The 26,102-nt window shown below is 36.7% G+C and overlaps 1 protein-coding gene across 4 annotated transcripts in view; it reads right to left on the bottom strand.

Moving 5' to 3' along the window:
- EYA3 (EYA transcriptional coactivator and phosphatase 3) overlaps nt 1–26,102 on the bottom strand; it is a 99,338-nt gene that overhangs the window by 34,290 nt on the left and 38,946 nt on the right. For 3 of the 4 annotated variants that reach the window (XM_031962466.1, XM_031962467.1, XM_031962468.1), the window contains exons 3-7: nt 21,428–21,471; nt 12,973–13,052; nt 9,469–9,535; nt 8,228–8,364; nt 1,609–1,746 (exon numbers count right to left, since the gene is read on the bottom strand). In XM_031962466.1, the coding sequence (XP_031818326.1) occupies nt 1,609–1,746; nt 8,228–8,364; nt 9,469–9,535; nt 12,973–13,052; nt 21,428–21,471 (466 nt within the window). The remainder of the gene's footprint in view (nt 1–1,608; nt 1,747–8,227; nt 8,365–9,468; nt 9,536–12,972; nt 13,053–21,427; nt 21,472–26,102) is intronic. The other variant, XM_031962469.1, reaches the window with a different exon arrangement.

Raw genomic sequence — 26,102 nt, 5'->3', positions numbered from 1 at the left:
TTACTTTCTCCACCAATGTAGATCACTACTCATCAAGTGACTATCAAGAGAGATGTGACCAAAACTCACAATTAATGACTCTGTAGCTAATATGATGATGAACCCCTTGCAACTTAACTAAGTTAATTCTCAAAAGAAGAATGGTCTTTGTCATATCCTGTGATCTGCTATTAATTTTAGAATCCTCTTTTTATTTCTTCTGTCTTCTATCCTAATAAATCTGATGTAGTTTTTTTTTTTTTTTTTTTTTAAGGATATTACTGAAGTTAATTATAGCAATGAAGAAATGAAGCATAAACTGGATAAAATTTCTTGGGCACCAGAGCAAAAGTTTAGTTGTGTTAGGGCTCAACATATTTACTTTAAATTTAGGAGCTAGCTCCCCAATTAAAGAGCTAGATGAAATTTTCAAGTTGCAAAATAAAAGTAAACAGAAGTGAGTGAAAGAAGAAGGGAGCAGGATTCCAACTCATTGTTCAGCACTGAATCTGCATCCTCAAAGACCTATTAAACAGAGGACATTAAGAAAGATCCTCTCCTAGGAGGGACTCTTCCTTCTCCCCTCAAGCCAAGGGAGCAAAACTGAAGCTGGACTTCCTCCCACAGGGTAGAAGTCAAGCATTATGATAGGCTTCCTTTCTATTTCTTAAGATAATAAAATTTGAAAACAGAGAAGCAATTTGGAGACAATGTGAAGAGACCTGCTGAGATTCTGCGGTAAACTGGCCTTGAAGTTATCAAGTCCTCTGATGACATTCTCAAGCAAATGCCAGTGCCTAGCACTCCCCTACTCTTCATCCAATACAACTCCTTCACTTTACATATGATTATACTGAGGCCCAGAAAGTTCAAGGATGTTTCTCAGAAGTACAAAGCTAGTGAATGGCTCCTAATCTTACATTCTCTTGCTAAAACCATGCTGCAACTATCCTTCCTAGGACATGGGCACACAGCATTGGTGTGACGGTCTATGGCGGCGGTGACTATAAATAGTGTGCCAGAACCAGCTCATCCTGGCTGGCAGAAGCCACTGTTAATCTTTAGTTGGAGCAATTACATTTCAGAAATTAGCAAATGCAACAAATCAGGGAATGTTAATAATGCAGACTGAACTTAAAAGTGTGTTGTGCACGCAGCATTTCTCCCAGGGAGACTGTTGGTAAAACACATGCCAGTCCAATCCTAGTTATAAATCACAAAACATTCCATACCTCCTGCCTCCCCAGGGAAATCTTTCACACTGACAACCTCACCACGTTCTAGATCTCAAAGTACATTCTCCATTCTAGCTTGCAGCACTGCTAAGATCCTGTGTTTAGCCTTTCTACACACCAACATGCACACAAGCATGCTTTTAGCTCTATTGTGGCAGCTCACAAGCCCAAAAGCAGGATGCATGATACAACTGACATTCCAAGAGCTAAGCTACAGTGCTATTTGGGTGGGTAGAGACTGGGGTCTGTCTTGGCTCACCAAACACAGAAAGCATGCACAAATTCACATTGCTCCCCTCCTGCTTAAGGATGCAGAGCTTCCCCGTTCCTTTGGAGAAATATGGAGACGTAAAAAACAAAACAAAACAAAAATAACAAAACCATGCCTCTTTACCTTGAATGGGATAAGAGTAATGTGCTGGGCTTGGCTGGCCTGTGGTTAGCCCTGTAGTGCAGGTAAGAACACTGTGTTGACTTGGAGCTGGAGTCTGAATTAAACCACTTTCAGGTTTCATACCTGGCCACAATGCACCTGGATCAGATAAATTGGACCAATTACAAATGAGATACCAGGACCAAAGGCAGCTTTGTTGCCTGAAAACGACAGCCAGTTGGTCTATGTCATAGAACAAGGTTAAAGCTGCTTATAAGAGAAAACTGTTGATCCAAGTTAATTATATTCAACTAATAAATAAATGTACATAGTATCAGAATGAGGTAAGAAAGAACACAGACAAGACTATTATCTTGTTGAAGCCAAGAGTCTTAAATGGCCACATAGGTTATTTCAACTCTCTGGGGAAACTGATCAGTGTCCAAAGTGGAAGGGAAGGCCAAAATGGCACCTGGCTCCAAGTCCAAAGAGGCTGTTAGTCTCTAATTCTTTTGGACGTCATGCTAGTCTCTGCACTATCTCAGTTACCAAGGATACTTCATATTTTGGTCAGTGCCCAAGGGGATTCACATAACTGTCCAGTTTCTACAAAAAACACATCCCTTAGGCAAATTAAAAAGAAAAACTATCTTTTCCCTACTTGGGAGTGGAGATCATTCTAAAATATATCATATACATCACTGAGTCTTCTTAAAAAAGTACCCTGAACAGAATTAAGTCCCTTCCAGAGTACCGAGTAAAATAATGCCTTGCAATACAGTGATAGTCTCAAAGGCTGCGCTGCCTGCTCTTCCACTCAGCATTTCCAGAGTTTTATTTATTTTATGTTTGTATATCTGCTTCTTTCATCTGTTCAGTTATAACAGTTGTTGCTTCTTAATGTGGCCACAGCTGCCCCACTCTCAAAATCTTCCAAACCTCAATAAGGTGTAGAGGTGACCCTAGAGTCTCAAAGATTAGGTCAGTGGAGTTATTATAAGCTCCTACCAAGCTGGAAAGGCTTTGAACATAGGCCTGGCAATGACTATCTCTGGGGTCTTAGGAATGGCTCAAATGGAGTTTACAAAAAGTTTTTATTCCTAAATTGGTCATTAGCTATAGACACAGAAACTCAAGGGAGATCACTAGCAAGACCTGGAGGAGCTATGCTTTGGATGAAATCACAGATTATTTGAAATACTTAAGTTCAAGGTCAAGGCAGCAAAGTAGTACAGTGGATAGATCACACTGGGACTCTTAAGACACTTACTAGCTGTGTTTTTTACTTACTGGGCAAGTCATTTAACTCTCTCTACATCAGTTTCCTCATATGCAAAATGGGATTAATAACACAGCAGTCACCCTTCGGAGCTGTTGTGAAGATCAAATGAGTTATTTGTAAACTACTTAGAATGTGCCTGGCACATATAGGCATAAGAAATGCTTATTCTCATCTCTTCCCTTAAACTCCAGTACTAATTTAGTCTACATATCTCTAAACCAAAGAAGATTTGCTAACAATGGAAAAAACTTAATTGAGTCAGAGCTTTTATCTTGCTACTAATTCTGAAAGTTTGCTCTCAGATTTCTTTAATACAACTTTAAGAAGTAAATGGAAGGGAGATGGGGGGGGGGAAGCTAGATGGTGCACTGGATAGAGCACCAGACTTGAAGTCAGGAAGAACTGAGTTCAAATGTAACCTCAGACACTTAACACTTTCTGGCTGTGTGACCCTGGGCAAATCGTTTAACCCCAATTGCCTCAGCAAAAAAAAAAAAAAGAAAAAAAAAAAAGAAAAAAGTAGTAGTAGTAGTAGTAGTAAATGGGGAAATTTCAATAATGAAAACAATGAATGTTTTATCCAAGTTAATGAGGACATAATAACAATACTCTGATTATTTGGAAAGACTAAAGAAAAGTATCCTTAAGATAGATAACAAGAACTTCCCTATAACAGGGCAAAACATTTGCTTTTCTGAAGTATTTATGAGATACCTAAAATATCTCTAGCCCTACTATGGTTGTTATGACATTCCATTACTTTTTATACCTGTCATCATGCTCTCTTTTAATAAGGTTTAACCTCCCCTCAGCAATATTTGTACAAAGATATTATGACCAGAGAATGTTAGAACTTCAGCATCACGTAGTACAATATTTTCATTTTACAAATGAGGAAACTAAGGCTAGGGACAGGGCAGAGTGACTTACACAGTGGAGGAGCTGGAATTAGCATGCAGGTCCTTCCAACTCATGGTTCTATGTACTATGCACTGATACATATGGTCTCAAGCAAGCACCTTCTAATTTTCTGAAATTTTATTTTGTACATTGCTTAATAACATGCTAAAAATCTGGGAAATTAGCCCAGGTGGTTTCAAACCAACGTGTGTATATTCCTTGGAAACCAAGGGTTCTTACAGATTGCCTCTGGGTTCCTAGGCAGCAGCATCCTTTCTAATCATCAACACTCCATTATCACCATCATCACCTCTCTCTCTCTCTCTCTCTCTCTCTCTCTTTCCTTCCCCCTCTTTCTTTCCTCTCTCTGTATCTGGGTGTGGGGTGTGTGTCTCCCTACCCAAAAAACACACAGAATGTAATTAACATCATTGAAATAGCTCCTTAGTGAGGATTAGTTTAGTCAATAGCTGAAAAGTGCTTCAATGCTGAAAAGCATGGAGCAAATGAGCTTACTTTGTCTCTGTTGACTCAGCAGATCTCAGAATGAGCTATTATTTGATTAAAAATGAAATTATTTAAGAAAAAGTAAAATGGTAGTAAGCAACCAATATGGCCACAGAAAAAAAGTCAGGTCCCCTTTCTTTATATATCCCTCAAATGAAACTGAAAAGCACTGTCCCTTATTTCCTGCTCCTACATATCAGAGATAACACGCTCTCTACCACTTGCATCAATGAGAGATTCTTCTCCACTTTAGATCCACCACTGAAAACCAATGACTACTCTCTATGGTGGTCAACAATAGAGGCATTTTCAAGTACTATCCATGTTTCAGACAAACAGAATTTTTTTTTTTTTACAATCCTGTGAATGTCTAGAACAAAGAGAGACTGAACTGAGACCAATAGTAAGAATTACAATTTTTGAAAATGAACCAAAAATAAACTAGGTATTACTCAGAAGCATACACATTTTTTCAGAACATGCAAAGTACTACTCAGGGATATCTTTTAAAAGGATGAACTCTTCTTAAAGTTATATAAACCTTCCTATAAAATTCTCCTATAAATACTAAACAAAAAGTCCCAAGATAGCAAGTAAATCACCAGAGATAGGGCATACACACATAATAATTAAGTTGCAATTTAAACTTCTGAAAATCATAGTGATCTTCATAGACCATCTGATAGGTACAAGTTTTATTATCAACCATTTATAAATAAGAAAGAGAAGCTCAGGAAGATAGGCGACTTGTTCATCCATGGTCACACAACCAGGAAATCACAGAATCTGAGGAAGGCAGCACAGAAGCCAATAGAATCTAACCAGGGTTTGAACAAGAATCCACTCAACAACATACCTGAAAAGTAGGTATCAGCCACTGCCTGAAAACTCCAGGAAGGGCTCCCCCTATCTCAAGAAGCAGCCCATTCTACTCAGTTTTAATTGTCAGGGAGTTTTCCTTTGCATGAAACTTCTATTTTCTATTTTATAACTTGTCCCATTCCTGAGTTTTGCCTCCTAAAGCCAAAGACAGCTCAAGCCTAAAGCCAAGTTTCAGCCCTCTACCACAGAATGGTGGACAAGACATTTGACAGTGGCTATCATAACCTTTCTAAATCTTCTCTTTGTCAGACTTAACATGCCCAAGTCCTTCAAATAAGGCTTATGTAGTGTGGTCCTGGTCCCCAAATATGTTCACATCAAGAATCTACCCCAAATTTAAACTGTCAGCCATACAATAAAATAATGATGGGATGATGTTAGACCGTCGGTAAGCTAGTTTTAGGTGCATATTATGAAACATCCGCCTTCTTTCTTCACTGTGGAAATACCATCCCTTTCCTGCTCTCCATCTCCATTTAATGTAACCAGTCAAGGAAATTCTGATGGTTTCTTTGGCAATATATGCAGAGATTCTCTCTACTTTTTAATTTTCATAGATATAGATTATAAAGTAGATTATAAAGAATATTTTTAAGAGATGCTATCAATGTTCTTTTAATGCTTTCTTAAATGCTCAACAAAAATAGGTCTCTACAAAATATATTAAAAATGATACTCAAGCTCTACTTTGTGGAATTTCTTTTTAATTTTAGTTCTAATTTATTCAAGTATCTACCTGATACCATACTGAAAGTGAGGAGTAACAGTTGGATGGCCTGCATATTATCTAGGAAACTCATAGAATATTGGAAGACCTCCCAGTCCACTGGCCAGAGGTTCTATGGAAGTTTAATGGGAGAACACAAACAAGAAAAACACAGAATGAGAAGGTCTGGGATGGGCTGTGTCCTACAAAATAGGAGAAGTAGGTGGTTAAGTATATGCCAAAACATCTGATTCTGGCTGACAACTTGATAGGCAGGGATAACAGATAATGAAAGGAGGCGATGACTACACACCTGTCAGATTGGCTAAGATGACAGGAAAAAATAATGATGATTGTTGGAGGGGATGCGGGAAAACTGGGACATCGATGCATTGTTGGTGGAGTTGTGAACGAATCCAACCATTTTGGAGAGTAGTTTGGAACTATGCTCAAAAAGTTATCAAACTGTGCATACCCTTTGATCCAGCAGTGTTACTACTGGGATTATATCCCAAAGAGATTATAAAGAAGGGAAAGGGACCTGTATGTGCACAAATGTTTGTGGCAGCCCTTTTTGTAGTGGCTAGAAACTGGAAACTGAATGGATGTCCATCAGTTGGAGAATGGCTGAATAAATTGTGGTATATGAAAATTATGGAATATTACTGTTCTGTAAGAAATGACCAACAGGATGATTTCAGAAAGGCCTGGAGAGACTTACATAACTGATGCTGAGTGAAATGAGCAGGACCAGGAGATCATTATATACTTCAACAACAATACTAGATGATGACCAGTTCTGATGGATCAGGCCATCCTCAGCAACGAGATCAACCAAATCATTTCTAATGGAGCAGTAATGAACTGAACTAGCTATGCCCAGAAAAAGAACTCTGGGAGACTAAAAACCATTACATTGAATTTCCAATCCCTATATTTATGCACACCTGCATTTTTGATTTCCTTCACAAGCTAATTGTACAATAATTCAGAGTCTGATTCTTTTTGTACAGCAAAATAATGTTTTGGTCATGTATACTTATTGTGTATTTAAGTTATATTTTAATATATTTAACATCTACTGGTCATCCTGCCATCTAGGGGAGGGGGTGGGGATAAGAGGTGAAAAATTGGAACAAGAGGTTTGGCAATTGTTAATCCTGTAAAGTTACCCATGTATATATCCTGTAAATAAAAGGCTATTAAATAAAAAAAAAAAAAAAAAAAAAAATGAAAGGAGGCGATGAAGGATTTAAAGAAAAAAGAAAAAACTCTTGAACTCCTCCACTGACCTAGAAAATATTGCCAAAATCATTAGGTAATCCTCCTCACTCTGTTGCTCCTTCAGTTGGCCACAATGAAGTTACATTGAATTTGTGGGTAATAAAAAGCTGGGCTTTCTACTACTGTCACATAAAATCCAAATTGGTCCTCACTTGAAGAGTGAAAGTCAGAGGCAGGCACCATTATTGTAGATCAGGGGTCCTCAAACTTTTTAAATAGGGGGCCAGTTCACTGTCCCTCAGACTGTTGGAGGGCCAAACTATAGTAAAAACAAAAACTTTGAAAGAAACTTTATTGCCCTGAGTGAAGGGGATAAATGTCCTCAGCTCCTGCATTTGGCCCTCAGGCCGTAGTTTGAGGACCCCTGCTGTAGATCTTTATTGTCTGATGAATACTTGACAATTAACAAAATACAGCTTTTCATACTGATTGTAGGCAGGTGGCAAGTCCTTAGTACACTCTACAAACCTTATTTTGAAAAAAGAAAAAAAAAAAACTAGATATAACCTGAGCTGCTATTAAAAACTTTTGGTAAAAGCTGACTTCACTGCTTAAATAAAGAATAAATGCACAATAATGTTACAATATTCACAGGAGTACAAGGACTTCAAAGAACTTTAGCTTACTTAGTTCCAAAAGAGAAGAGATATTACTTACCTGCTCACACAGTATTGACTAAGTCCCCCACTTTGGGTAGTGATATATTCTGCACACACACAAATAGTCAAAGTATAAACTCTTAAGGACCTTACTAAATACTAAAGGATTTTAGCTTTTCTATTCTTCCATAGATCTAAAAAGTCATAAGTTTTGGCTGATGACTTAGACATGAGTTTACAGTCTCTCAAAAAAGATTTCTGAGGCACAATTTTAAGTCTTGTGCACCACACACATGGCTGACATACAGCATGCAAGTAGATTAAACAAAGTACCTGTTCAACATAAAACAACCTCAAGTCCTTATGATGTTAGTCAAGGCCACTGTTTTTGGAGGAAAGTTTGTAAGATTTTCATTAATATTCCTAGAGAATATTTCTAGGAATATTCCTAATATTCCATGCTTAAATAATATGCCTTACCAAAAGGAGGTAGTCCATAAGGTTGGGATGCCTGAGGGTAAACAGCATAGGGTTGAGACTGCTGAAGTGTCTGGTACTGAGTCTGGCCAGAGTAAGCAGTCTCCGATACAGGGACTGAGAGGATATGTGCATAAGGTCTAGAAAATAAAAAATAAAAAAAGTTGCTTACATTAGACATGTCAATTTTATATATTTCAAAAAACATTTAAAGAGTCTCTACTATATGCTAAACATTGTGTGGGATACAAAAGGGCAGACAGAGCCCCTACCCTAAAATAGTTTTACAATAAGTATGAGAAGCAAGACATGGATAAAAAATTATTACAGGTAGAATGCCATGACTTCCAAAAGTAAGGTACAAGTAGTGTACCTTGTGGGACACTAGTGAGACAAAGAAAACATACAAGTGACACGTAAATTAGGAGCCACCAACCGGGTAGAGATTATTGAAGGCTTAATGGAAGTGATGGCAATTTTAGTGGATCTTGAAAAATGGGTAGATTAGAAAAAGGGGAGAGTAGAATGGAAGAAAATAAAAGAATAAAAGATAAGTGATATCGTTCTGTAACAGTAGAGTGTGCATGAAAGGAGTTGGTAGATAAATTAATTCCATGCTAAGGAATATGGGCTTTCCTTGATTGGCAAAAGGAAGCCATAAAGAAACTTAAAAACATGAGATCACCATAATGATCGTTTTGTTTAGGATGACTGATCTAGTCATACACACAGGGTAGACTAAAGGAAGGAAAGGTTAAGGATATCAAGTTACAAGGTTAATGAAATAGTCCAAACAAGAAGTAATGATAATCTACTACTAATAATACTACTATCAGGCTAATTGTTAAAATGAGAACAGAGAAGAGGGAGAGGCAAAGAACTATTTTGAAGAAAGAGAAAGTTGCCCTATCCAGGACACACATAGGCTTATTTCTCCTACAAAAACTTTCCCTCACCAAGGTAAATAGTGCAGATATAGAACAAGCTGGAAAATGCCAATGTATGGGTCTGTATTGATGCTCCTCATTAACCCCTAAAGAGGGCCAAAGGCCACTGTCAGCACTTTCTAACAGAATGCTTTCCTGTATGACATTCAGATTAATAGGTTCATGTCTGGAGAATCATAAAACTTATAGAGAGAAAGAGGAGTAAGAAAAAATAATCCAGTATTCAAAGTAAGTTGGTTAAAAAAAAAAAATCCAGAGAAACAGTATGTGAATTTTGGAAACAGTTTATGAACTTACTTTGCAGAATACATCTGTGAGGTATAATCATTTGATGATTGAGGGATGTAATCAGCACATGTCATAACTGAAATAAAAAAAAATCATCAGATGAAACAGAAATAGAAATATACTTTTAAATAAAGTCAAATATCCTACAGTATAATCTTTAAAAGCAATGCAGGACAACTGGTGTGCTGAGGTGGAAAACTAATTGGACTATAAGTCAAGAGACCTGAATTCTAGTCCCAGGTAGGATTAGTAGTCCCAAGTAGGACCACTTCCCTCTAAGAGATCAGTTTCCTCCTCAGCAAAACAAGAGGGCTACAACAGCTTTGGGCTTGGGTACTCTGTTCTGGCAGAAGGAAGTTCAGAAGAGAAGGAACATTTTCCACACCCATACAAGTTTCAGGAGGCTCCATATGCTTAGACACAAAATATCTAAAAGGGTCACAGTTTGCATTCACTGCTCTCTCCAATTTGTAGCCAACTCCACTTCTGGGGATGTAGCAGAAGCAGCTCTGTTGTCACTCGGATCCCTTTGGGAGCTAATTGGGAGCAAAGGTCTTGCCCAAGAGGCAAACAGAAGGGTTCTAAAACTGTATCTGCTTCTGATGGCTTGTGAAAAGTGGGGACTTTTCTGAGCTGCATGGACATCAAAATGATATGGCAGGTGGCAGACTTGGGAAACTAGGGTTTCAAAACTGCTTTAGAATCAGCAAAGAACTAAGCTGAGGACCTCTCTGTAACTATCAGAATTATAGAATTTTAAGGCTGAAAAAGGTCTCTAGGGATCATCCAGTTAATTCATTCACTTTACAGTGGAAAGACTGTAAATCTGTGGCAGGAAGGCTTTTGGACTTCAGTTTACAATCTTGTCACTTCAATAAGACAGTCTCTTATTTAAAGGACTCATTCAGGGCTGTCCAATATCACTTGAAAAGGAGCCAAAACCAGAACATAAGTCCACACTCCAAGGGAATCCCCTTCAGGTGACAGGCCATTTCTTAGCAATACCTTGCTGTCTTTCTTCTGAGGAGCACACCCTCAAGTAAAGGAAAAACAAGGCAAAATGTTCACATCTCAATGGTAGGAAGCAACCTATTGGATCTCATAGGATAAGTCCATGTTATAATATTAGATATGACAAGATCTTTGTCTAAAATTACTAAGCGTGTGCTCTCTAGGGTAAAAAATGGAAAAGTAGACCAAACTGCCTTTTTCTAAATGATAATCAGTCAGAGTACCTTTAGTTCGGGGGAAGATTAAAGTCAGGTCAAATGGGACAATGTAAATAAATGTTTGAATGAGTCTGAAACAGAATGAGTCTCTGAAACACACTCTCCAAACAAGTAAATTCTTTTAAGTTTAAGGAGTAAAATCTATTTAATGGGGAAAACTGACACTGAATGGGAAAAAGATGAGCAGGCCTTGCTTTCTCTAACTACCTAAGGTGTCCCATAGTTTTGGCCCTGGCTATTACCAGGAAGGAAAGAAGAAATCATTAAAGATCATGTTAAAAAAAAACTAAATAACAAATTAAGTAACCAGAAGTATTTAGGCTGACATTAAGAAGTAAGGCAACAGAGTGGGTAAAAGTGCTGAATCTGAAGTCAGGAACACCTGAGTTCAAATGCAGCCTCAGATATTTAACTTAGCTATGTGATTTTGGGCAAATCATTCAAATTCTGTCTTCTTCAGTGTTCTCAACTGTAAAATGGAAAATGAGCACTTACCTCCCCCATGGTTGTTGTGAGGATCAAATTAAATAAGACACATACTGCACTTTGAAAAATGTAAAACATTATACAAATGCCTACTATTAATACTACTGTGAAATCAGTTTTAATATCAATTCATATAGATAGAAACTGCACATTCAACAGAAAATCTGACATTACCATAATATTTTACCTGAGGGTCTTTTAAAATCTTTTCCCTAAACTATTTTAGTTCTCAAAAATATTATCCAAAAGAACACAAAGTTAAAATTCTGGGAGTTGTGAGTCAGGGGTTTAATTAGATATTATCCACTGCTTTCAAAAACAAGTGAGATCTAGCCCCAGATTCTTGAGAGCTAGGAAAATTTAATGATAAAGGAATAAACTGGTAAAAGCAAAAGAGAAGACAAGGAGAATATGGTATATGTCAAGGAGGGACCTGTACCAGGGAATCTTCTAAGAGTTGGTTATGGATTGGTGTAGCGTCTATTTGGAGAGCTGGGTGGAGGAAGAAATACATTCTGAACATCAAAGTCACTTTAGGAGCTGGAATTTCCATTAGTTGAGAGGTAGAGCAGACAGCTTCAAAGTAGTGCTTTTTACAGCCACAAAATGGGACCCTTACGTTACCATGGGATATTCTAGGGCAGGAGTTAAGAACTCCTAGAATCTGCAAACTTTTAATAGCTGCATTTCAACATAACAAATTTTCATTTCTAATCTTACATATTTTATTTTATACATTTGAAAACATTCAGAGAAAAAATTCACAGAACAAAAAAAGATGAAGAATCTCTGCTCTCTAAGATAAAGTGATGAAAAATCTTGGAGTGAAGGGGAAAATTTTTGAAAGGCAAATGTTCTATGGAGAAAGAATTTTTAAAAGTCATATGGTGTTTAGCATCTCTGTCTCCCTCTCCCTCTCTTTTGAGAGGTCTCGCTATCTCACTCAAGAAGTACAGAGTCTACTCTCAGTTATGATCCCATTAATGAGTAGCAAAGAAGTTTTGACTTGTTCTTTCTCCATCCCATCAGGAGCTCACACTAATGATAGATAGCAGGTTTACTGAAGATCTCTAATTGGCTTTAGCCTATTTGGAGCTAAGAGCTCCCAAGCTCAAGAAATCACCAGCCCTAGACTTCCCAGTGGCAGGAAAGAGATCAACTTATTTCTTTTAGATTTTTTTTTTTTTTTTTTTTGGGATATGAAACTGAACCTTCCTTCATGTGTGGATTGCCCTTAATTAGAACATGAGCCCTTTGAAAAATATGGTTCTATTTTTTAAGTATGGTGTTGTACCCTTAATAAGGGTTTCTCCATTTCATTCCAATTTTTGACTGACTGATTCATAATGTGTATAGATCTTCTATAGGAGTAAGTACCCTTTGTTATTATTGTGATCTAACAAGGAAGCTAGGGGAGCATGAGTGAGAGTTTGGTAACCTACAAATCTTGAAAACAAAAGTAGACTTGGTTCTCAGAAGATATACTTCAAATATTAATGCGACAGCTTAATAGTAATTTGCACAAGCTCTTAAATTTTTCTCTTGGGCCTAGGCTCAGTTAAGTCTTGAAGTCCTATGAGGATTCACAAGCTTTTATGATGCTAAGTATGGCCCTTATCTCCCTAGGAAACATCCCCTCTGCTTAGAATGTGAAAGAAATCACTGAGTGGGATTCACTGCCTGAGCATCTGGATGATTTTGTTCGTTCTCCATCCAATAGGTCAAGAGAAGTGAAATTGGTTCTTTCTGCACACCATGAAAATGAATTACTGAAGGGATCTGTTTCTTGGGTACTTACTTTCATCTGACATGGTAAGGTTTGAAGAAAGACTTGAAGTTTCAGGTTTCTGATCACTGCCTTCAGGGTTGCTCACCTGACTAGAAAGAATCAAAATTAATGTTAGCCACCAAAATCACAATTGAAATGACTAACAATGCTTAAATGTTGGCTTCTTCACATCTCAGGTGAAAGTGCTCTTACTCTACCATCTGAGCCCATAGCAATCTGCCTTTCTTTTCTGGAGTCTCTCATGGGCTAATCCACTTTCTATTTATTATCTGGACACATTTCATAATTCCCCCGATTGAGTGGTAAGCTCTCTGAGGATATGAACAATGTTTTATTTGCCCATACATCTCCCCCAAACTATATGAAATTTACCTACACACAGAAGAAAGTTTCTATATTTATGGGTGGAATAAGTAAATGTTCTTGGTGAGTCTGGAAGAAACTCTCCCCAACCTGATCTTGCTCCCTGAAGGGCAATGAGGCTTTGAGACTCTCAGGCCTATGAGATCTCTTTGAAGCTTTCAGAGAAAAGTTAAGGACAGGATTCCCAAAGTGGCCCCCCCAGAAGAAGTTCCAGAAAGTAGTCTGGTTTGTGGTAGAGCATAGGATGTTATTACTAAAATTACCATAATTACTATAAAATAAAATTTAACTCCTAAATGCTTCTTTTCCATTTAAGAGAAACAAAAACACATGAGAGGAGGAAATGGAAAAGTTTAAAGACCTAATGGGTCTATTAGGGGTCAGGAGAACTAATTTGCACACAGAATCAATATACTAAGAGCCAGATTATGTTCCCAAAGCATAATAAGATAACAGAAGAAACTTATAGCCTATGAATGAGATGATATTCCTATCTCTTGACATCAGCACTATAAAAGAGAGCTACTTTATTATTCTCATCAAATAGAAAATTAAGGGAAATCCCTCTCCTACCCCCCAATAACAATACATTTAAACCCAAGGTTAAGTAAATCAGAGAACAAGTTAAGAAAGGGGACTCATATAGAAGCGTGACTGGAATGGGCTAGTAGCTATGTCCCAAATGTTGATTGTGAGAAGACAGATACCAGTGCTTACAAACATGAAGTACATGTTCCAAGGTTCCCGTCTCCTCTTTTTCTACAACTGTCTCCTCTACTTCCACTCCTCTTTTTCTACAACTGTCTCCTCTACTTCCACTTCTATTTTTTTAAGTTAAGACCTGACAGATATATCTGTATCCAGGCTACTATGAGGTAGTTTTTTTTTTTTTTTTTGGGGGGGGGGAGAAGATTGGGGTTAAGTGACTTGCACAGGGTCACACAGCTAAGAAGTGTTAAGTGTCTGAGACCAAATTTGAACTCAGATCCTTCTGACTTCAAAGCTGTTGCTCTTTCCACTGTGCCACCTAGCTGCCCTGAGGGAGGTATTTATTTTTAAAAAGTATTTCATTGGCTTGCTTCTTAACATTATATATTTTTAAAATGAACAAAAGATAGTATCAGAGTTTTTCCGTTAGATTTAAGTTATTCATTAAAAGGTGTCTACATATATGACTACTCAAAAAAGTTTCCATCAACTGATCAAGAATAACTGTCTTGCAATTTCAATAGACTTGGGATGGAAAATATCATCCACATCCAGAAAGAGAAATATGGAGACTGAATGTAGATTGAAGCATACTATTTTCACCTTTTTTGTTTGTCTGTTTTTTCTTTCTAGTGTTTTTTTCCCCTTTTGTTCTGATTCTTCTTTCACAATATGACTAATATGGAAATATGTTTAAAACAATTATACAAGCATAACATATAATCAGATTGTTTAATGTCTTACAGAAGTAGAAATTAAGGGATAAAGGGAGAAAAAATGCAGAATTCAAAATCTTACAAAAATGAATGCTGAAAACTATTTTTACATGTAACTGGAAAAAAAAAAAAACACGAATAACTGTCTTGTACCAGATTTCAAACTACATTATAAAGCAATAATTATCAAAACAATCTGATATTGATTAAGAAATAGAGTGATGGATCAATGGAATAGAGAAGGTACAAATTATATTATAGTAAATGACAGAGTAATCTAGTACATGATGAACCCAAAGATTCAACTTTATGGAACAAAAACTCATTATTTGACAACTGGGAAAACTGGAAAAAGTGTGACAGAGAATAAATATGGAACAATATCTCATACCATATACCAAAATAAGGTAAAAAAAAAAAAAAAAAAAAAAAAAGGAGGGTACATGATTTGCCCATAAAGTATCACACCATAAGCAAATTAAGAAAGTATGGAATAATTTATCTCTCAGATTTATGATAAGGGAAGAATTTAAGAAAACCAATGCAAACAAAATTAGAAGGAAAGCAGAATACTGGGGGAAATTTTACATCAAGTATCTTTGATAAAAACCTAATTTCTCAAATATATAGAAAATGGAGTCAATTTTATAAAAATTTATAAAAAAAATACAAGTCATTCCCCAATTAAACTAATGATCAAAGAATATGACAAAGAAATCAAAGCTATCTAGAATCATTAAAACAGTGCTCTGTCACTACTGACCACAGAAATGCACATTAAAATAATTCTGGGCTATCATCTATCAGAGTGGGTAATATTGTTAGAATCCTTACAAGCTGTTAAGTCATTAGAATTGATAAAGACAATAATTATCTAATTTGGCATGGTTCAGTATGATTGATCTGATCTTACAAGGAGGCGTTATAGGCCAGAACTTGAAACAAAGTACTAAGTGGAACTGATAGAAACAATGCTTATGTTCACACCTTTAGAGAGCTCATATAAGCAAGAAACTCTTAGGGCCAAAGAGCACTGTGGGACAGACACAGAGCACTCTGAGAAAACCAGAAGCCCTCTCTCGGAGGCCAGACAGTTTCATTCCAACTTTCACCTTGGTGCTGGCTGGAGATATTTGGAAGAAGAGAAGCTGAAGCTGACAGAGGCAAAAGATTAGCGGCAAGAGCTCTTGGAACCAAGCAGAGAGATAGGCCTCTAAGAAAGCTAACCGGGACCAAGGAAAGAGATAAGAAATAAACGTTTGTATTTTATCAGCTGGCTGTATTTGAGGTGATTATTACTTGGAACTGAAACTAAGGCTGCCTCTAGAAAACCTCCCCAAGAAACCTGCCCCCAGAAAACCATTATATTTTAAAGAAGAGAACACCACATTTTGGCGTCCAAATGTGGGACAAAATCCTGATTCCAGTGGAAAAGCCTCTGATCCTGATCCAGTGGAAAAGTCTCCTCAACCCAGAAATTAGGGTGAGTACAACAAAGAAAGTTTGTTAAAAGAGTTAAAAGTAGAATTTCAGCTAAGATGGGACAGATGTTTAGAAAACAGCCTTCTGTTTCTGTTCAAGGAAAATGTTTAGAGACCATTGCCTGACTTATAAAAAAAATCAAGGTTCAATTATAACCTGGGAGAATATCATTGATCTTTTAAAAACTGTACAGTACACATCTCCTTGGTTCTCTACAGAAAAAGAATTGGATCCAAATGAGTGGAAATTAGTAGGAAAGCAATTAGGTGAATACTACAATTCTCATCCAAACTCAATTTCCAAAAATGCACTTTATACATACTAAAAATACAACTGGCTATAAAAAATTATTTAATCCTAACTCTAAACTAGGTGAAAAGGAGGAAGAATCAGATAAGAATGGAGTTAAGTACAATTTTGAGTGTGATACTTCACAGCAGGAGAAATTAGATCATATCTCATCTCATGACCCTCCCCCCTCAATTAACCCTTCATGGGTGGAGGGAGAAAGAGGGGGGAGAGGCAGTAATGCAATCAGAACCACCTATTAAGAAGCCTGTGACAAGATTAGAAAAAGCATTGATTAAGGCAAAAAATGAAGGAGAAGATATATCTGATTTTATAAATGCATACCCTGTGATCAAAGAGCTTGATTCTTCAGGTCAAAAAGGGAGAAGATACACTCCTTTTAATTTGGAAAAAATTTAGGATTTGAAAAAGGGTTGCACTCTTTATGGGGCTACATCATCTTATGTGAAGATGTTACTAGATAATTTGTCTTACGAAATCTTAACGCCAAATGATTGGAAATCCATAGTTAGAACATGTAGAACCTGGACAAAATTTGTTGTGGCTTTCGGAATTTCATGAATTATGTAGGATTCAAGCCCAACACAATAGGCAAACAGGAGCTATTGGACAAATCACTTTTGACCAACTAGCTGGTGAAGGTCAGTATGGAGAGAATTCAGAACAGATTTATTATCCCATACCAGGGTATGAGCAAATTTCTAAGGCTGCAATAAAAGCTTGGGGTTCCCTCTCAGGACAAAAAGATCAAGGGGAAGCCTTCATAAAAATAGAACAAGGTCCCAATGAACCTTTTGCTGATTTTGTGGAACATTTACAAACAGTTGTAATAAGAACCATTGCAGATAATGCTGCCACAGAAATAACGACCAGACATCTGGCTAAGGAAAATGTCAATGACGTTTGCAAAAGAATTATGTGGGGACTAAACAAAGATGCTCCTTTAGAGGAGATCATAAGACGCTATACCACAGTGGGCATAAATGCTAATTATACCCAAACTATGATGAACATGTAAAGACAGGGTTCCTCTTGGCAAGGGACTTCTAGAGAAACTCGTCGATGTTTTCAGTGTGGAAAAATAGGACATCTGAGAGCCCAATGTAGATATGGAGATAGAGTGAGAAGACAGGGTGAGAGAAAACCCAAAACCCCATGTCCAAAATGCAACTGAGGCTTTCACTGGGCCTCTGAATGTATACTGACCTAGAGAAATGAGAGGCAGAGCCCAGCTCCAGGATATCATACAAAACATAGATGGAGCATGATGGCAGCTGAGGTTACACCCAGAGAGTCTTTAGAAGTTCAGGACTCTGATGGGATCAACCAACAGAAAAGCAATGAGATAGCATCAAGGGATTACAGTTGGGGAGAACAGAGGCCTTTTAACCCAACAGGGCAGTGTCCAGCAAAAACAACTCCAATGTAATTGCCAGATGATGAGGAGAAATCCCAAAAGTAGTAAATAGAAGGGAATTAGATAGGTTAACTGACAAAAAAGAAAAGTATTGGATATTAGAAAAGATATGGGAAAATTGATATACTAATAATGCACTATTGCTGTAGTTGTGAATTAGAAATCAAAGGTATGTCCCTGAAATTGAGAATGGTTAAACAATCTGTGGCATATGATTGTAATGAAATATTATTGTGCTATAAGAAATGACAAGCTGGATGATTTCAGAAAAACCTGGAAAGACAAGAATTGATGTGTAGTAAAGTGAACAGAACCAGAACATTGTACATGGCAAGTACAATACTGTGTGATGAAGAACTGTGAAAGACTTAGCTATTCTTATCAATACAAGGACTGAAGACAATCCCAAAGGACTAATAATGAAACATGCTATCCACTTCCAGAGAAAGAAATGATATTGACTGAATACAGATCAAAGCAAGCTATTTTTTGCTTTCTTTCTTTCTCTTATTAGTCTTTTTATACAGAGTAACTAACATGGAAATGTTTCACACAATTGTACATGTCCTCTATCTGACTGCATATCATCTAAGATAAGAGAAAGAATTTAGAACTCAAAATTTTAAATAAAAATGTTAAAAAAATTTTAAAAAGAAAAAGAATAATTGTCTCTAAATATTATTTATCTAGAAGGGTATTGGCATAGATATGAATTAAAGTTAGCATTTCCTCTCCAAAATAAAGCCTTAACCTTGCTTATATTAAATGAAAAAGAATTTTAATATAGCTTTCAAGAAACAAAGCACTGGTGTCAGTCAATAAACATTTATTGAGCACCTACTAAGTACCAGGCAGGCACTGTGCTAACCACTGAGATATAGAATATGGTGTTTATAAGTCACAGAAAGGGAAAAAATGCATATTGAACTTCCAATTACACAAAATAGGATTATTTTCTGTCCCCCAACCTTGGAAATTCAAAGAACAGCATATTGTCAACTGAGGGCAGAGGACTATAGACTCTTCCATCCTGGCCCCAAAATCCAAGCAGCCAAGAAAGGAAAATATCTTGGAATAATTTGAAAAACCTGTTTGTAATTTCTTATAACTAACCATATAACAATACTATGGTGAACAAGCTGAGCTATCTCACTTGTGTGATACTAAAATAAGCAAAACTCACTGCTTGAGAGGGAAGCATTTTCTTCTACAAGATCAAAAGTGCTAGTGAAGCTCCTTAATATCTAAGCAAGCTTACAAGACTTAGTACAATGCAGGATCCTTATGGGGTCAAAGTGTTCATTCTTAGCATGGTTGGGCTAAATCCACACATCAAATGATCCTTCTCTAGATTGTACTAATTCCATACCATCTATAAAATCTGTGACTACAAAATCTTTTCCTGTCACTATAATCACTTCTATTACCCAATCCAAATTGTGATTAAGAACCTGTACCTGAAAATAGCCCCTATATTTAATAATAATAATAATAATAGCAGCACACATACATACAACAATCCAATGGTAATTTCTGTAGTCACCAAAACATTACTCTATATAATTTGTATTTGGGCAGTTCCTCACTATAGAGCACAGCTGTTTATTAACTGAACAAAAAATAAAGTTAAGCTTGCAACAACCAATAAGTTTAAAGGTCTTTCAAATTATATAAAAATGAACTTGCTGAAATATTTCAAAAGTTCTTAGGCTGAAAAATTGGAACTGCACTATGATATCAAACCAACTGCAAAAGCATATATCTGCTATCTCTTGAGAACAGATCAGGTACTTGCATATAAAAAGAATCTTTAAGACATGTGTAGCTTGTCCTATTATTTCATCATGTGATCATGTCTGAATTTCACAAAAGATTCATATTGCTCTGTTTATTTTGTACAGAGAAATTGCTCAAATCCCTGTCAGTTGGCATAGTCTTTTAAGAGATATTCACACAACATTCTCCTCACCACCCTTTTTCAGAATGTAAAGGCTGTCTGGCTTATATTCATCCAGGATAAGCCTGGAGAAGTAAGTGTTGTAAGTCCTCAGGAGGGTGAGTGACTCTGGTTTCCTCTGACTAAGGATCACTTCTATATCCATCGAATAGCAATTGTATTCTTGGTGAATGCTATAAACCCTTTGCTTAGGACACCATGGCCCAGGCCAGCCAAGGGAAGGTGGGTGGTAGAGAGGACTCAGTAGTCTCACAGTAGACTTCTTTAGGCCATATCCAAACTGAAGGATGACAAGGGAGGGGCAGCAGCAAGACAGACCAGCTCTAACTCCTTGGCTCAGAGTTGGGCCAAGATGACTCCAGCAGTGCCTCTGGCACAAATGTGAAATTGTTACATAAAGGTGGGGGAACACTACCAGCATCAAAGTCGACAATCATCAGGAGGACATGTCAGCATATAACAAGAAATGACAGTTGTGAGAAAGCACCACTACAATAGACTCCATTTGAGAGACCAATATTTTAGTTCTAGGTTTGGCCTCCTGCAGGATTCTGGGGCAATCACTCAACTTCTCTACATCTCTGTTTCCTCTGTTCCTTCCTAAAATGGAAGGATCATATAAAAATGATCTTGAAGATACTATTTGTTTTTCAAATTCTATGATCCAGAGATTAGTAGGGAGAGAGTAATGACAAATGATCCTGAAAATTAGGAGAGAAATGATGACAGGAGAACCATGATCAATCTGTGATGAGCTGAGCAGGGTGGGGAGGAGGGAGAGTGCAAGATGAAGGAGAGGGGACAGATGGAAATTTATTACAGCAATCTGTCCCGGAGCCTCTCCTTGTCTATCAATATTTTCCAGAATGGGGTCAGGAGACAAAGGAAAGAAGGCAAACTATGAATGGAGAAAGGAAGGAAGGTGAAAGTGATAGAAAGGGAAAGGAAGGGTGGAGGGAGAAGGGGGGAAAGAAAGGAACACATTGAAAGAGTCCTGGAAAGAGTGCCTGGACTCAAAGGGCCTGTGTGGCACAGGGCAGGTCACTTATCATCCATGGCTGCCTTAGTTCATCTGCAAAATAATGATAATTACAACAACAACAACAACAACAACAACAACAACAACAACAACAACAACAAACAAAAACAGTTGGTTTTTAATCTACCTCTTTAAAGCTCCAAACACACCAAGAGCAGGCAAGTGAGTTCTCAGCTGCCTCAGATTGCTGCATCCTAAACTAGTATCTGAGTTAGGATTCCCACCCAGGGCTTCTGGCTCTAAGTCTTGCACTTTATTCTCTATGCAAATCACATCCACTATTCCTCTCAGTCTTAAATCCCATCGTCACCCAGTCTAAAGGAGCAACACACCCAAGATATGATAGAGAAAAACAGACCCAAATAGTCCCAAATCAGAGCACATGCATCATAGTATCCCATAGAGGGCAAAAAACCCCAGAAATAATGAAGACAAGATTGGAATGGATTATAAAGAAGTTCAACTTTACGCACCTTAAATTCTGCTCTCCTGAATCCTGCATCTTGGCTTTCTTCACCTGAAAAGACAAATTGATAAACGTACACTAAGAGAGTGATCGTTCTAGCCTAGAGAGAATCTAGGGACTAGAATAGTAAATTTCTATTGGAAGCCAATTATTGATTTACTTATTATAAGATTCTATTTTGAGAATAAATTAAATAAGCCCAAGTATTTGTATATTATGATTAAATAAACTACTTTAACTATTGGTTGGATAAAAAATTTTTTATATCATTGTGATTATCATTATCATTATTATTGTCCTTTTTGATAAATATGCACTAAGAGAGTGATCATTCTAGTCTAGAGAGATTCTAAGGGTTAGAATGGTAAATTTCTATTAGAAGACAATTACCGATTTGCTTATTATAAGATTCTATTTTGAGAATAAATTAAATAAACCTAAGTATACTATGATTAAATAAACTACTTTAATTGTTGGTTGGCTAAAAAATTTTTTTATATCATTGTGATTATGATTATCATTATTATTGTCACTTTGGTAAAACTTATTTCAAAGCTAAACTTTCACCAGAAAACAAATTCATCTAAACTGACATTAAGGTACACATCACAGAGATAATTACATACTAGAATTAGATTTCTGCTTCTCATATTGCTGCTTTCTCCAGTAGACTAACTTGCCTTCTCCAACACTATATAGTCCAAGAAGAATTTTCTATTTGTGAGAGAAACAGGTATTTAAGTTGAAGGCCTACAAAATTACAATTTTCTAAGAAAGGGATACAAATTTCAACCCTATGGAATCAGAATTTTAGAGGAAGAAGGGAAAAATCAATTAGTCCAATCCCTTCACTTCACAGAAAAAGCATCTGAGAACTAAAGAGAGGCAGGGAACCAAAGGACCATAACAGTGACTGAGCTAGTTCAAACACAGGTCTTCAGACAAACAAGTCAGGGTTCTTTTTACTACACTACACTGTTCCTCTTTTAACTACCATAATATTTTTTCCTCTAAAGTTATTTTAAAATGTAAAAAAATCCACCAATAAGTTTTGCCTTGTATTTCAAAATTTTTAAAAATGAATGTTTATTCCCCTCGCATGACAACTGCAGAACACAAGCATTATTATGGCAAGGATTGAATGGTTTTATCTTAGCAGTAAGATAAAACTTATCTTACCTTGCTTAGCCCTAGCTTTGCACAGACCTTTGTACATAATAGGCATTTAATAAATCTTTTTGTTAAGTAGCTAATGAATGAGGACATGAAAAAGAAAAACACCTAGCCAGCATCATACAATGTAAAGAAAATAATTTGAGAAATATCCTAGGGACCATATTCCATAATTTCTTTTGCTATTCCATAATTCCTTCCATAATACATTTCATACTTCTAATAATACATTTCAATACTTCTAACATTATAGAAGTCATTCTATAAACCTTATATTCTATTATATATTCTATATATAACTATATTCATAGTGTAGAATGAGAACATTCTCATGTTCTGAACACGTGCAAGAATGAGACACTCATTCAATATTGAATTAGTTCATTCTATGTTCTGAACAGCTCTGATTGCTAGGATACTCTACCTTGTACTGAGATAAAATATAACTCTTTTTACCCCTAGATTAGATGAAATCTAAGGATTTTTCCAACTCTTATCAAAGTCTATTTTCTCCTTGCTATAACAATGACATAGGCTAAATTTTAGTACATTTAAAACATGCCTACAATGGGAATCTCTTATTGTACTTCATGGTAACATCAACACTTGAAGATATCTTTAAACAAATTAACAAAAGTACAAGTTACAGGACCTGAGAGGGCCTTCTGAAGTCAGCTAGCGCAGCCAGTAGCCAAACAGGAATGCCTAATAAGTGGCCACGCTGCTCTAGTGGAAGACTCTAATGAAGAGGAATATACTATCCAAATGCTAATCAATAAACTGATAAAAATTCATTCTGCTTTAGCAAGTCATATTGTCTTCTCTGTTTTTTAAAAATAAGAATCAAAAGCTGATAAAGGTTAAAAGAGAAATAGTTAACTGGGGAAAAATTTTATCCAGCAAGTTTCTCTGATGAAGGTCTCATTTAGAAGATATATAATGAAGTGATTCAATTTCATAAGAATAAGAGCCATTCCCTAATTGATTAATGGTCAAAGGATATGAACTGGTAATTCTCAAGGGAAGAAATCTAAGCTATCTATAGTCATAAGAAAAAATCACTCAGATCACTTAGCAAATTAAAGCAGCTCTAAAGTAATTAAGTCACTCAATTGCACAAATGCTTTGTCTCAAGAAAAACAGGTACTTCTGTATGCAACAGAACTGCACAGTTTCCTTGTTATTACAGATAATATTAAAGAGATTTGTACTCATTGAGCAGTCAGTAATAAATTGAACCAGCTACAACCAACGAAAAGAACTCTGGGAGATGACTATGAACCACTACATAGAACTCCCAATTCCTCTATTTTTGTCCACCTGAATTTTTTATTTCCTTCACAGGTTAATTGTACACTATTTCAAAGTCCAATTCTTTTTGTACAGCAAAATAACTATATGGCCATGTATACATATATTGTATTTAACATATACTTTAACATATATAAAATGTATTGGCCAACTTGCCATCTGGGGGAGGGGGTGGAGGGAAGGAGGGGAAAAATTGGAACAAAAGGTTTTGCTAATAAAAAGCTATAAAAAACCCCCAAATACTCTTGCTAATTCTATTTCCCCCCATTTATTCTCTCTCTCCTTTCACCCTGTCCCTCCTCAAAGTGTTTTGCTACTGAGTAACTTTTGAATCTCATTATTTGACCTGGAATAACTTGAAATTTGCACTGAAGATAGAGACATAATGGCTGATAAAGCCTCTGGTCTCTTAGCACAAATCCAGTACTATACTTTGCATCCTTTCCTAGTTTTGCTTCAGAGAATCTTTGATGAAGCATTAAAAATGTATTACTTTTATTAAATCTCAACCCTTGAGTACAAATCTTTTTGTTTTAATAGCTTTTTATTTAAAAGATATATGCATGGGTAATTTTTCAGCATTGACAATTGCAAAACCTTTTGTTCCAATTTTTCCCCTCCTTCCCCCCCCCCCACCCTCTCCCCTAGATGGCAGGTAGACCAATACATGTTAAATATGTTAAAGTATATGTTAATACAATAATAGCAAACATAATTGTAAAAAAACTTTTAAAGCAAGTTCCTTTTATAAGGCCTCACTGCTCAAACTGCACTGGCTACATAGTAATCTGCAGAAAGTGCTTTGTACACTATAACCAAACAAAGTAATCACTCAAAGGGAAGAAAAAAAATTACTTTGAGTTGGTAAGGCAATACATAACTGACAGGTAAAGGAAACACTGAGTTACAATAAAGATATAGTTTTATGGAACAGCATATAGGTTCTGGTTCCCAGCAATGCCACTAACTTAATACTAGCATTTGGTAAACCACTTAAAATCAAAGAACATAATTACAAAATACCAGAACTAAGACCTCAAGAGGCTATCAAGTACAATCCTCTTATTTAACAAATGAAGAAACCAAGGTTCAAAAAAAAAAAAAGGAATGATCTGCTTAAGTCCAAGATGGTTCATGAAGTGATAGGGCCAGGGAGCTTCAACCCAGACTAACTTTTGAGTCAACCAAGCCTTGAAATCACATGCATGATGCCTCAGAAGCATGGGCCTCAGTTTTATCTATAATATGAGGGATTAAGATTTAGACAATGTCTGAGTCCTTCCAGATTCCATGGTTTGATTTCTTTGGGATAAAGCAGTATTCCCTGAACAACAATCTGGTAAGACCATCTTAAAAGATTGTAGTCAGTTTTCCCCATCACAAATGACAGAAACTAGATATAAGAAAGCATTTGGAGAAGAGTCAAAATGCCAATAAATATTTATAAGAGCCTGTCATAGTAATGTGGGTGTTGACCAACTTGTTCAGGACTTCCAAGTATCTCCATTCCTGTAAGAGTACTGTCTTCCAGTTAGATGGCCTTTTGCCTTATAACTCATTCCCTCTTATGTAAATGCAGCTAATGCCAGAGCAAAACAGAGGATGCTAAAAGGAGGGAGTCACATTTAACTGTCATCCCTCTTCCTACCTGCCTCCTGGGCTGCTAGACAACATAATGGCAGTGATAGCATATGGTAAGGAAGCATGGAGAGCAGACTTACAAGGTAGAAAGCTGACCAAATGCTGAGGAGGAGCTCCATGGGATTCACAGATCTCCATATCCACCCCAAGAGCTTTCTCTTGACTTCTAGAACTACATCAACTGTGAGATGGACAATTCTATCTAAATCATCACTCTCTCAAACTCAGTTATGTACAAGACAGAATTGATCTTTCCTCACTAAATGTATTCCACTTCTCTATTTGGGAGGAGGTGTACTACCTTCATCTCTCATTCAGTTTTGTGACCTGAGTTGCAAAGTGATCCTTAACTCTTTTCCCCTTCTTAATCATTCCATGTCCAATCAATTGGCAAGCTTTGTCCATTCCACCTTCATAATATCCTGCCATACATTCCTCCCCTTCCTCTCATTTAGGTATTCAATTTAGGTAATTCATTTAGGTATTCTCTATTCAGCACCTCTCACTTGGACCAATCTAATAGTTGCTTGTTGGGCTCCTTGTTTTCAATCTCATCC

Source organism: Sarcophilus harrisii, chromosome 3 (assembly GCF_902635505.1).
Source record: "Sarcophilus harrisii chromosome 3, mSarHar1.11, whole genome shotgun sequence".
Taxonomy (NCBI): Eukaryota; Metazoa; Chordata; class Mammalia; order Dasyuromorphia; family Dasyuridae; genus Sarcophilus; species Sarcophilus harrisii.
This window is presented reverse-complemented; position numbering and strand designations above follow the sequence as displayed.